The sequence below is a fragment of the Berghia stephanieae genome, chromosome 1, assembly GCF_034508935.2.
Source record: "Berghia stephanieae isolate SIO BIC M18660-M18661 chromosome 1, UCSD_Bste_1.3, whole genome shotgun sequence".
Classification (NCBI taxonomy): Eukaryota; Metazoa; Mollusca; class Gastropoda; order Nudibranchia; family Aeolidiidae; genus Berghia; species Berghia stephanieae.
This window is the reverse complement of record NC_088360.1, coordinates 39854877-39869050: the sequence shown is the minus strand read 5'-3', so window position 1 is coordinate 39869050 and position 14174 is coordinate 39854877. Positions and strand designations below refer to the sequence as shown.

The 14174-nt window shown below is 35.2% G+C and overlaps 1 protein-coding gene across 1 annotated transcript in view; it reads left to right on the top strand.

The window, feature by feature from the left end:
• Positions 1-14174, top strand: part of LOC144968484 (uncharacterized) — a 45647-nt gene that overhangs the window by 18256 nt on the left and 13217 nt on the right. The window contains exons 2-8 of the mRNA XM_078906947.1: positions 6312-6406; positions 7546-7674; positions 8690-8813; positions 9942-10132; positions 11860-11967; positions 12399-12492; positions 13236-13279. Of these exons, the coding sequence (XP_078763073.1) occupies positions 6326-6406; positions 7546-7674; positions 8690-8813; positions 9942-10132; positions 11860-11967; positions 12399-12492; positions 13236-13279 (771 nt within the window). The 5' untranslated portion in view covers positions 6312-6325. The remainder of the gene's footprint in view (positions 1-6311; positions 6407-7545; positions 7675-8689; positions 8814-9941; positions 10133-11859; positions 11968-12398; positions 12493-13235; positions 13280-14174) is intronic.

Sequence of the window (14174 nt, the reverse complement as noted above, 5' to 3'; positions counted from 1 at the left end):
CGACCTTATTGGTACGACAACTCCGCCTGGCAGGTGAGAGCGTGGCTCTACCGTGTGAGCTATCCACGAACACAAAAATATTCGTTTCAAACCCAAGTCATTACTAGATCCCTCTCTCACCCACTTCTTGAGACCGCCGATTCGTTCGTACACCACCATCGCGAATAATTTTGACCAGCAGTTAAGCTTAATAGCCAATATTCTCAACACAAACATTTAACATAGAAACGATTGAGACATTGAGTATGCTCCGGTGTATGGGGTGAATTTTTAATTCAGAAAAGTGAGTGGAGCAGGCACTTATGTTGGTAACAACAAGATATGAAGTGAATAGAAAAGTGCCAGAAGACAATAGAGAATAAAAATTTTTCGCGGCGGTGGTGGGGTTCGAACCTGCGACCTTATTGGTACGACAACTCCGCCTGGCAGGTGAGAGCGTGGCTCTACCGTGTGAGCTATCCACGAACACAAAAATATTCGTTTCAAACCCAAAGTCATTACTAGATCCCTCTCTCACCACTTCTTGAGACCGCCGATTCGTTCGTACACCACCATCGCGAATAATTTTGACCAGCAGTTAAGCTTAATAGCCAATATATTACTACTACTCAATATAACATAGAAACGATTGAGACATTATATCTCCGTGTTGGTGATTTAAGAATCTTCAGAAGTGGTGGAGAGGATGTGTACATAAGATTGGGTGTATGAGAAACAAGAAATAATTTTTCGTGTCGGTGGTGAGCTCAACGTCGACCATGCTCTCACTCCGCGGAGTGTGAGTAGCTATGGTCGCGGTTCGACATCCACGACGCCAAAAATTTTTTTCTCATTGTCATTACTGACTTTCTATTTACTTCATCTTTTGAGTTCCCCATAGTCGTGTCCACCACTCCGAATTAATTACAAGTTAACTAAGCCATATCAATAGTCTATCGTTTCTACTTTATACTTTTGTGTTGAGATTCTATACTAACTGCTGTACAAATTATTCGCGATGTGCTGTACGAACGAATCGGCGGTCTCAAGAAGTGGGTGAGAGAGGGATCTAGTAATGATTTGGGTTTGAAACGAATATTTTTGTGTTCGTGGATAGCTCACACGGTAGAGCCACGCTCTCACCTGCCAGGCGGAGTTGTCGTACCAATAAGGTCGCAGGTTCGAACCCCACCACCGCCGCGAAAAATTTTTATTCTCTATTGTCTTCTGGCACTTTTCTATTCACTTCATATCTTGTTGTTACCAACATAAGTGCCTGCTCCACTCACTTTTCTGAATTAAAAATTCACCCCATACACCGGAGCATACTCAATGTCTCAATCGTTTCTATGTTATATGTTTGTGTTGAGAATATTGGCTATTAAGCTTAACTGCTGGTCAAAATTATTCGCGATGGTGGTGTACGAACGAATCGGCGGTCTCAAGAAGTGGGTGAGAGAGGGATCTAGTAATGACTTTGGGTTTGAAACGAATATTTTTGTGTTCGTGGATAGCTCACACGGTAGAGCCACGCTCTCACCTGCCAGGCGGAGTTGTCGTACCAATAAGGTCGCAGGTTCGAACCCCACCACCGCCGCGAAAAAATTTTTATTCTCTATTGTCTTCTGGCACTTTTCTATTCACTTCATATCTTGTTGTTACCAACATAAGTGCCTGCTCCACTCACTTTTCTGAATTAAAAATTCACCCCATACACCGGAGCATACTCAATGTCTCAATCGTTTCTATGTTATATGTTTGTGTTGAGAATATTGGCTATTAAGCTTAACTGCTGGTCAAAATTATTCGCGATGGTGGTGTACGAACGAATCGGCGGTCTCAAGAAGTGGGTGAGAGAGGGATCTAGTAATGACTTTGGGTTTGAAACGAATATTTTTGTGTTCGTGGATAGCTCACACGGTAGAGCCACGCTCTCACCTGCCAGGCGGAGTTGTCGTACCAATAAGGTCGCAGGTTCGAACCCCACCACCGCCGCGAAAAAATTTTTATTCTCTATTGTCTTCTGGCACTTTTCTATTCACTTCATATCTTGTTGTTACCAACATAAGTGCCTGCTCCACTCACTTTTCTGAATTAAAAATTCACCCCATACACCGGAGCATACTCAATGTCTCAATCGTTTCTATGTTATATGTTTGTGTTGAGAATATTGGCTATTAAGCTTAACTGCTGGTCAAAATTATTCGCGATGGTGGTGTACGAACGAATCGGCGGTCTCAAGAAGTGGGTGAGAGAGGGATCTAGTAATGACTTTGGGTTTGAAACGAATATTTTTGTGTTCGTGGATAGCTCACACGGTAGAGCCACGCTCTCACCTGCCAGGCGGAGTTGTCGTACCAATAAGGTCGCAGGTTCGAACCCCACCACCGCCGCGAAAAATTTTTATTCTCTATTGTCTTCTGGCACTTTTCTATTCACTTCATATCTTGTTGTTACCAACATAAGTGCCTGCTCCACTCACTTTTCTGAATTAAAAATTCACCCCATACACCGGAGCATACTCAATGTCTCAATCGTTTCTATGTTATATGTTTGTGTTGAGAATATTGGCTATTAAGCTTAACTGCTGGTCAAAATTATTCGCGATGGTGGTGTACGAACGAATCGGCGGTCTCAAGAAGTGGGTGAGAGAGGGATCTAGTAATGACTTTGGGTTTGAAACGAATATTTTTGTGTTCGTGGATAGCTCACACGGTAGAGCCACGCTCTCACCTGCCAGGCGGAGTTGTCGTACCAATAAGGTCGCAGGTTCGAACCCCACCACCGCCGCGAAAAATTTTTATTCTCTATTGTCTTCTGGCACTTTTCTATTCACTTCATATCTTGTTGTTACCAACATAAGTGCCTGCTCCACTCACTTTTCTGAATTAAAAATTCACCCCATACACCGGAGCATACTCAATGTCTCAATCGTTTCTATGTTATATGTTTGTGTTGAGAATATTGGCTATTAAGCTTAACTGCTGGTCAAAATTATTCGCGATGGTGGTGTACGAACGAATCGGCGGTCTCAAGAAGTGGGTGAGAGAGGGATCTAGTAATGACTTTGGGTTTGAAACGAATATTTTTGTGTTCGTGGATAGCTCACACGGTAGAGCCACGCTCTCACCTGCCAGGCGGAGTTGTCGTACCAATAAGGTCGCAGGTTCGAACCCCACCACCGCCGCGAAAAATTTTTATTCTCTATTGTCTTCTGGCACTTTTCTATTCACTTCATATCTTGTTGTTACCAACATAAGTGCCTGCTCCACTCACTTTTCTGAATTAAAAATTCACCCCATACACCGGAGCATACTCAATGTCTCAATCGTTTCTATGTTATATGTTTGTGTTGAGAATATTGGCTATTAAGCTTAACTGCTGGTCAAAATTATTCGCGATGGTGGTGTACGAACGAATCGGCGGTCTCAAGAAGTGGGTGAGAGAGGGATCTAGTAATGACTTTGGGTTTGAAACGAATATTTTTGTGTTCGTGGATAGCTCACACGGTAGAGCCACGCTCTCACCTGCCAGGCGGAGTTGTCGTACCAATAAGGTCGCAGGTTCGAACCCCACCACCGCCGCGAAAAATTTTTATTCTCTATTGTCTTCTGGCACTTTTCTATTCACTTCATATCTTGTTGTTACCAACATAAGTGCCTGCTCCACTCACTTTTCTGAATTAAAAATTTACTACTACTACTACTACAACTACTACTACTACTACTACAATTAATATTATTACTACTACTACTACTACCACTACTACTACTACTACTACTACTACTACTACTACTACTACTACTACTTCTACTACTACCACTACTACTACTACTACTACTACTACTACTTCTACTACTACTATATTATTATTATTATTATTTTATTATTATTATTATTATTATTATTATTATTATTATTATTATTATTATTATTATTATTATTATTATTATTATTATTATTATTATTATTATTATTATTATTATTATTATTATTATTATTATTATTATTGTTATTATTATTGATATTTTTTTTATTATTGTTATTATTATTATTATTATTTATTATTATTATTATTATTATTATTATTATTATTATTATTGTTATTATTATTATTACGTATTATTATTATTATTATTTATTATTATTATTATTATCATCATTATTATTATTATTATTATTATTATTATTATTATTATTATTATTATTATTATTATTATTATTATTATTATTATTATTAGTGTCATTATTATTTTTATTGTTATTATTATTATTATTATTATTATTATTATTATTATTATTATTATTATTATTGTTATTATATTCATTATTATAAATATTATCATCATCACCATTATTATAACAATAATAATTAATGTTATTAACAAACTACTCGAAGCTGTAGTCATAATATTAGATTTTACATTTTGATTCTAAAAGATTAGTTTTTAAAAATCCCAATAGTTTTTCTATCATATTTTTGTAATCGTGTTAACTGATCAAAGAGTTCATGTTAAACACTACTATCAATAATTGATTGGAAAGATAATCGCAAAATACATTTTTAACCTAATTCAATTCAATGACAATCGATATTTGGATAATACGACTATTTAGAAAGCAAAAGAAAATACATCGATATAATAAATCGATAAAATCAATTGAATTGTTCTTTGTGTCAAAAGAATGAGGGTTTTGTCAAAATCAAAATGACTCTTAGTGAAAACAATAAACATACGAATCGTATAATTATGTAATTATGTTCATGCCCCACTTTCAGAACAACTCATGCAAGAAATAATGGCTCTACAATGTCTCTAGAATTGATTAATTTTAAGAGTGAATGTTCCCATTCAATAGTTAGTCAGAGTAAATGTATTAGATTTTGTGAAATATTTTGTTCATGGCATGTTCTTTGGATAACAGATTCTTGACTGTTTCATTTTTGTAACATTTCTGTTTGGATCATTGGGAACATGTTTTGCTTAGACGTAGTATCAATAGGAAGAGATTTTTTAAACTAGGCTTTAAGAAAACTGTTCTCTGGTAAGTTATAATATAATAATATGTCATTTCAAAATTTACAAATCCTTTAATAAGACGAATCACGGTATGTGTTTTTAATCAATTTGTACTCCAATTTGTTTGTTTGCTTTTGGATTAATTCGTGATAAACTTGTACGTATGCCCTAATGTATTTGTTTTCTCGGGGATTATATGTGAATATTCACAGAATCGTGTTTATTCCACGTGTCGCTGTAGATTCAACTTACAGATATAAAGACTGAAAAATGAACATTGATGACCCGTATTAGGTTGAGCAACAAGAAATTGTTAGATTAAGCTTAAAACCTTTTGCATCTCAAATTCAAATGCCAGACTCAACGTTTCATGTCTGAAGTAAACGACCTAAGATTCAAATGGGGCTGGTTCCATCTTTCTAGCATTATAACCGTGAACAAGAACACACGATACACAATAAATTAACGTTTCTATCTGTCGAATATACACATGTTTAGAGGTAGAGTCATGTCATGATTGTAAATGTGTATTTATCGATTTATCTTAGTCTTTATCTTAAAGGACAAAATATTAATCCACGACAATAGCATTATACATTTCACAATTAGAACTGGCACTAACAAAATATAATAACAGAGACACAGAAATACGTTTTTATAAACCTTTAGATGTGGTCCCATTGCATTCTTCTTCTTCTTCTTCTTCTTCTTCTTCTTCTTCTTCTTCTTCTTCTTCTTCTTCTTCTTCTTCTTCTTCTTCTTCTTCTTCTTCTTCTCTTCTTCTTCTACTCTTCTTCTTCTTCTCTACCTCTTCTTCTTCTTCTTCTTCTTCTTCTTCTTCTTCTTCTTCTTCTTCTTCTTCTTCTTCTTCTTCTTCTTCTTCTTCTTCTTCTTCTTCTTCTTCTTCTTCTTCTTCTTCTTCTTCTTCTTCTTCTCCTCCTCCTCCTTCTCCCCGTCCTCCTCCACCCCTCCTCCTCCTTCTCCTTCTTCTTCTTCTTCTTCTTCTTCTTCTTCTTCTTCTTCTTCTTCTTCTTCTTCTTCTTCTTCTTCTTCTTCTTCTTCTTCTTCTTCAGGGCAGCCAACAAAATCGTGCTGGCGACATGAGCTGTGACATGGTCTATACGCTTAGAACGACCAGGATTTGTTCATGACTTGGTGCTGTCAATATTTCTTCTGGCAAATTGTTCTGAGATCAATATTACATAATTATTTCAACAACATAAAATCAGCTGTGGATATTTCTTTTTAAATGAAATCAGCATCACTAATATTATGATGGTAAATTGAATTTACTGTCTTCTCCTTTAACAGGGTCCAGCCCCACAATGGAAGAGACCACCACCATCCTAGACATACAGCCTACTGCGTCTTCCAATGGAGCGGCCAGTCCGAGGGAGACACTAGAGGTATGTTCAAGTTTATTGTCAATTCTTGGCTACTTGAAGCTGCTGTGAACTGTAAAGTATTGAACAAAAATAGGCAAAGAGCTTCAAAGAAAATAATAGAAATAAAAAGTGAAAAAAAAAAAAAGAAGCAATGTGAATTTCGAGCTTAAACCTTTCTGCGACCAACAAAATATTTTTAAAAAATTATATTATAATCCAAATGTGTCATAAATACGTAGAAAAAAAAAACCTAGATCAATCATATAGCGTAATATCCACAAAACGTGCTGAAAGCGGTCCCTGACCAACAGCAACACTTAAAACATGCAGAACGAGACATGACGCCTGTTAGGCGATATTACTATTTTTTCAGACAGAGACAACGCTGTTAACGGCCAGGTACTCATTTTACACATGAGTACGGTGTGAGAATGTGTAAGTAAAGAGCCTTTTCCAAGGACTAAATTCTATGCGCCTCCCAGAACGGGACTTGAACCCAAGACCTTCCGATCCGAAGGCGAGTGTCATACTACAAAATCACAAAGCCATAGATCACATGTTTGTTTTGTTTTGTTGTTTTTTTGTTGTTGTTGTTTTTGTTTTGTTTTTTTTGTTTTGTTTTTTTGGCTTTTTAAAAATATATATCAACAAAGCAATACAATAATACGATGTGGGATATATTTTCAGTTGTTGGATATCAAAGAAAAAAAATTATCGAATAAATATTTTTCAAAATAGATTAATATCAACTCTCATGACCGGCAGTATGTAAAGGCTGATTTTCTATTATTGTCTTTTTATTCTATTTTCCTCATATTTTTCTCTTTCTTTTATCCTAAGGAAAAAACGTCTGATGGAAATATTTTCTTTAATGCAAATAACCTCTGTTTGTTATGAATTATTGTTAGTTATTAATATTAGTTTAGGTATTTTTATATACTGACTTGTCTAAGATTCTTTGGTTTATAATATTTTGAAATGAGGGAGGGGGTAGACGTAACACAATAAACTCTAGAAAGTTTAACTTTAGACCGTTCCTCTATCTTCCTTTTTCCTGGCTTCATAGAGAGCCATTTAAACTATAATGACTAGATTAAATAAGACAAATAAATAAACAAAAATAAACGATGTAAAACTAATACTTTTTTCTCTTTTTCTAGACTATAGAGGAAGCTGAAGAGAGCGAAACCGCTCTTAAGAAAAAGACCCCATCCCTCAAAGGAAGTGCACGGTTTGCCCGGACAAAACCCAATAGTGAAAATGATGAGGAACCAGGGGAGATGGCCAAGGTTTGTGTACTGTCATCATTATCATCATCATCATCATCATCATCATCATCATCATCATCACCATCATCATCATCATTATCATCACCATCATCATCATCATTATCATCACCATCATCATCATCATCATCATCATCATCACCACCATCATCATCATCATCATTATCATCATCATCATCATCATCATCATCATCATCATCATCATCATCATCACCATCATCATCATCATTATCATCATCATCACCACCACCATCACCACCACCAACAACGAAACAACTACTTCCACAATGGACAACAACAAGGCAATAGATTCTTCGTTATGCTTTCAATATAAGCAATCATGCAAATAGATCAATAACTCTTGATTTTATATTTGAAATTAATAGATATCTAAAAATTTTGTTATTTCGGTCTTACTTAAAGATCTAACACAAGTTCAACACAAGTCAGTTTTATAACCCAATATTCCATTTCTATCTCTCAAATTTTCATTACAACCCAACATTCCATGGCTAGATTTTATAGTAATCATAATAAAACTCATCATTCGATTTTTATCACACAATCTAAATTGCCATTGCTATCTTTAAATGCTCATCAAACATGACATTTCTATCTGTCAAATCCTCATCAAACATGTCATTTAAATCTTTCAGATCCTTATCATACATGACATTTCTATCTTTCAGATCCTCATCCAAAATGCCATGTCTATCTTTCACATCCTCATCAAACATACGATTTCAATCTTTCAGATCCTCGTCACTCAATCCAACATTCTATTTCTATCTTACAGATTCTCATCACACAACCTAACAGATCTCATCATCACGCATGCCATTTCTATCTTTTAAATCCTCATCGCACATGCCACTTCTATCGTTAAATCCTCATCACACCTGCCATTTCTATCTTTCAGATCCTCATCACACATGCTATTTCTATCGTCCAGATCCTCATCACACGTGTCATTTCTATACTTTAGATCCTCATCACACGTGCCATTTATATCTTTCAGATCCTCATCACGCAACCCAATAGTGACATGAGTATGGATGACAGTCTGGATGACGAATTCCAGTTCATGTTTGGGAACACAGCAGATGATGAATACGACACAGATCTGGAGGTGGATATAGACCGTAAGTTTGGATTGGAGGGAGGATCTGTTGTGGTTTTGCTTTTGTTGTTTTGGGGTTTTTTGTTGTTGTTATGTTTGTGTGTGGGAGTGATTTTTGGGGGGTTTTTTGTTTCTTTTTAGAGGGTCTATATTTTCTTTTTGGTTCAATTTGCTGTAGCTTTTGTTTTGTTTTGTTATAGTTCATGGGGGGGGGGGGGGGGGGGCGAGTAATGGAAATGGAAGTAAGATATATATTTTATATATATGTATATATATATATATATATATATATATATAGAGAGAGAGAGAGAGATAGATAGATAGATAGATAGATAGATAGATAGATAGAGAGAGAGAGAGAAAGAGAGAGAGAGAGAGAGAGAGTGTATATCCCATACTAGTTTACTTTTTATCATTTATACAGATCACTGTGAAATGAGTAAAACCAAGAGAAAAAAACAGAAAACATTTGTTTAAAACAGACAAGGCAAATTCAAAAGTCAAAGCAATAATGTAACATATTCCTCTTTTCTTTTTTTTTAGACTTATCTTTATCTACTAAATATTGCGTGAATGTTTGACACCTATATGAACAATTATAATAATATAAACCTAAAAGTTTGAAAACGTAGCTCTACATTTCGGCTATGTGGCTATGTTTGTGCGACTATGTGGTCTAGTGGCTTGAAACTCGCCTTCGACAGGAAAGTCCAGAGTTAAAATCTCGCTACGAACAACTCATTGTTGAGTCCTTGGAAAAGCTCTTTACTCAATTTCTCTCAGAATTGGCAAATGATGACCTTGCCTTTAACAGCGTTGTCTCAATCTAAACTAAAATGTAATATTGGCTAGCTGGCGTCTGGTCTCGTCTTACCTGTTAAGCGTTGCTATTGGCAAGGGTCCCCTTGTATAAAGCTTTGAGCTCGTTTAGAGCATATTGCTCCATATAAATGCTCAAGTTAGTTTTATTTTCTTGACATTGTCTGGAGAAAAGGATAGAACAAGCCTTCTTTATTCATTTGAACCACTTAATGTTTATTTAATGTACATAAAATATAGATGAAGATGGCATTCAACTCGTCTTGGCTAAACCTGAGACTTTTTGTCTCAAATAAAGTTGATTATCATACAATCATTATTTTCACGCCAGAATGGTTGATGGAAGACAGAAACCAGATCTACAACGATTTCACAGGAGAGAAGACGTATTTAGCTGCCTGTGAACACACTGGAGTCACCCCTGTCACATATTTCATCAGACACATTGAGGACACCGAGGTGGTCATGAGATTTCGTGGCCTCGGTCCCCTTGGAGCAAAAGCATTAAGTGTTCCCTTAAAGGTCAGTTCGCAAAATATCAAATATCAAACCTAATTAGGTGAAAGTGAAGCCTGAAAAAAGTAGCTATAAAGAAAAAAAAGTAGTGACAAATTAAGGAGCAGGCACTGGTGTAAGGAAAAGATCTGAAAAAAAGTATGTATGAAAAAGGGTCTATTTATCTTTGAGAAATGCATTGTCCCTGTTGAAATCAAGTATTAGTATTCAAACTCGTATGATATGTTTTTCCCAAATATCTATTATCAAAATATTGATAATCAGAAAACCAGATAATCGTTTGCCTGTTTTGTCACATTGTCACATGTCACATTGCTCAAATAATTCGCGGGCTATTAGGACCACATTCTATTACCAAAATGACCCTGAGGTGTTGGAGTAGAAAAGAGGCAATACACTTAATGCCAAAATAATCTCTCTCTCTCTCTCTCTCTCTCTCTCTCTCTCTCTCTCCCTCTCTCTCTCTCTCTCTCTCTCTCTCTCTCTCTCTCTCACTCACACACACACACACATTCTCTCTCTCCTTCATATCTCTCTCTCTCCTTCATAGTAGAAGAAGAGGAGGAGGAGGAGTAGGAGAAGGAGAGGAGGGCGATTACAAAATTTTAATCAATTTCTCCCTTCTTGTGAGTTTTTTTTCTGACGCCTTGCTCCTTTTTTTTTTCTAAGACAGCATCGCGTTGGTCTAGGTATAAATTATTTCTATTTCATTTTAATTCTTCTTTTGTCGAGGGACTTACGAGGCTTCACGCGGGAAATCAGACATACAATTTTAATTGGATAACATTTAAATTAGCTGTAAAGTATTGATTCTCATTGATTACTTCTCACTTCCACGGTTGTCTCCCTTCATGCTTGTCACCTCACAGATTTCCCAATTAAAATCTAATGGTACATTTTTTCAAACCCGGGCTTTTTGCAAATTGGTTCTGTACCTTTGTCACTGCATTCGCAATGAATGTAGAGAATATTTTGATGGTTAGAGAAGCATATTATTATAGTAGAATGTAAAATATTACATAAGGTACTCAATGTTTCGTTTCTCTGTAAATATTGGATACCATGAAACTCAATCGGTTTGGCGACACCCCTAACAATTTTAAATCCTCCTCCCTCCACCCTCTCTCTCTCTCTCTCTCTCTCTCTCTCTCTCTCTCTCTCTCTCTCTCTCTCTCTCTCTCTCTGTGTGTGTGTGTGTGTGTGTCTATCTCTCGCTCTCTCTCTCTATCTCTATCTCTCCCCCCCTCTCTCTCTCTATCTATCTATCTATCTATCTATCTATCTATCTATTTATCTCTTTCTCTCTTTCTCTCCCCATCTATCTATCTATCTATCTATCTATCTATCTATCTATCTATCTATCTATATCTGTCTATCTCTATCTATCTCTATCTCTATATTTCTGTCTATCTATATGTATCTATTTATCTATCTACCTACATAACCAGCTATCTATCTATCTATATATCTTTTTCTCCAGAAGTTTAGTTAAATCTTGAAATATATTTTATAGACCACAAAGAAAGTCCATCTTCTGTATGGATTATTTTCATTTTCTGATGGTAGGATGAGCAAGGCAGAACAGGCGGTTTAAGGAAAGGCCTGTGTTGCATGAATGCAAAGTGCAAATTATCTTATTATGGCTTATCTTTCTTATTGACGTCATGTTAAAAATAATACTCTGTGTTCTCATGATTTGTATTGTTCATAGTCTGCATGTCTTTCATTTTCAGAAAAACAACACAATAGAGAAATTGAATCTAGAAGGCAACTGGATCGAGATGGAAGGATGCACCTCCTTGGCCGACACATTGTCGGAAAATATATACATCTCAGATTTGGTATGTTGCAAACAAATACCTACTGAAATAAAATTTTAAAAGTGAGGTAGCAAAGTAATATTATTATTATTGTTATTATTATTATTATTATTATTATTATTATTATTATTATTATTATTATTATTATTATTATTATTATTATTATTATATTATTATTATCATCATCATTATTATTATTATTATTATTATTATTATTATTATTATTATTATATTATCATCATCATCATTATTATTACTATTATTATTATTAATATTATTATTATCATTATTATTATTATTATCATCATCATCGTCATCATCATCATCATCACCAATATAATTAGTAACAAGGAATTACAAGTTGCCTCCCCAAAACCTAGAAATTTTATTCTGAATGAAATGAATCTCATGGTAAAAAAACATCTGAATTGATCAACTTGTCTTCATGGCAGATCCTGTCGGAAAATCGAGTTGGGAATCAGGGTGTTATAGCGCTGTGTGACATCCTTATACGAAATGATTACATCAGCAAATTAGACTTATCCGGTAAGTCCATCCTTCTCCTCATCCCTTAAACCTTCCTCCTTTCCTCCTCTCCTCATCTCACCTCTTCTCATCTCGCCTCTCATTCCTCATCATCACATCATCATCTCATCTCTCACATCATCACATCATCATCATCATCATCATCATCCATATCACACCATCATCTTCATCATCATCATCATCACCATTTCATCATCATCATCATCATCATCATCATCATCATCATCATCATCATCATCATCATCACCATCATCATCATCATCTCATCATCATCATCTATCTCACCACAATCTCAGGCATTCTATCTCACACGCATGCACCGACACAGTAGTATATTATGATATGCTCAACAGGATGCAATCAATGATCACATTATATGTATTATATATATATTATATATATATATATATATTATATATATTATATATATATAATATATATAATATATATATATTATATAGAAGAGGAGTAGAGAGAGAGAGAGAGAGAGGAGAGAGAGAGAGCGAGAGAGAGAGAGAGAGAGAAAGAAAGAGAGAGAGAGAAGAGAGAGAGAGAGAGAGAGAGAGAGAGATAGAGAGAGAGGGAATATTTACCTTCTTGCGTTAATTATGCATGTTACCATCTCGTGCAATATTAACTATAAGTCTTTCTTCAACTATACATATCGAATATCTTGATGAAGAAGAAGATCTTTTTTTTCCAGGATAAAACTAAAAGCAATAAGGTCCAAAATCCGGTTGCAGGTATAACAAACAATTGCAAATCATACAGGTCTCTGCAACAGCTTGTGAGATTTCAAAAGCCCTTATCATCATAGAAGAAAAACATAATATGTGTCTAAAATAAAAATGCAAGGACATTAACCCTCTCCTTACCACCTACAGCAAAATCGTCACATTTGTTACGACACAATATACATTTTTTCTTATTCAGATTTATTTTGTACATCGCAATGATCTTTGTTTAATTAATAAGAAGATAAAGTTGTGTTGTAGAGAGATTGTTAGAGTTTTAAAAAATCCATTTTTCTGTTGGGTAAGCGTGCCATTTTTGGGAAAATACTGAAAATGATTAGTAAGGAAAGAGTTAAATCAGTCAAGAATTTTGATCAAGATGAATTTTACTGTCATGGAATGGTATTACTGTTTCCCCATTAGTATCCAGAGAATCATTTATACCACATAATGACAGTGATTCTAATACATTTTCATTTATTTGTTGTTATCAAAATCATATTCGCACTCTATCTAATCTCTCTTTTCGTAAACGTTCGATAGCCGCAACATTTTGATATTTTCATTAAACGCATTAGGCCCAACATTTGACGGTAATTGCATTGAATCTGAACAAAATCAGTAGGTACATAGAAATCGTCGTATCCATCTGATAATTTATCAACTCGCCTTGGAAGCCTTTCAAGCTGAGATTGGAGGGGAAATTTGCAACCCTCAGTGTTGTTGATCGTGACATAATTGATATCAAGGTAAATATTAATCACAATTTCTTCACGATTCAACAGAGAAAGTGCTGGGGAGACAAAACAAAATTCACAAGCCATGGATTTCGAGCGAACTTTTAGATCTTTGCAAGAGAAGATGGTTAAAGAAGACAAAATACATCAATGAAGATGGCGCAAATGAATATCTCACAGGCAACAACCTTGATAAGTTATTATATCTATC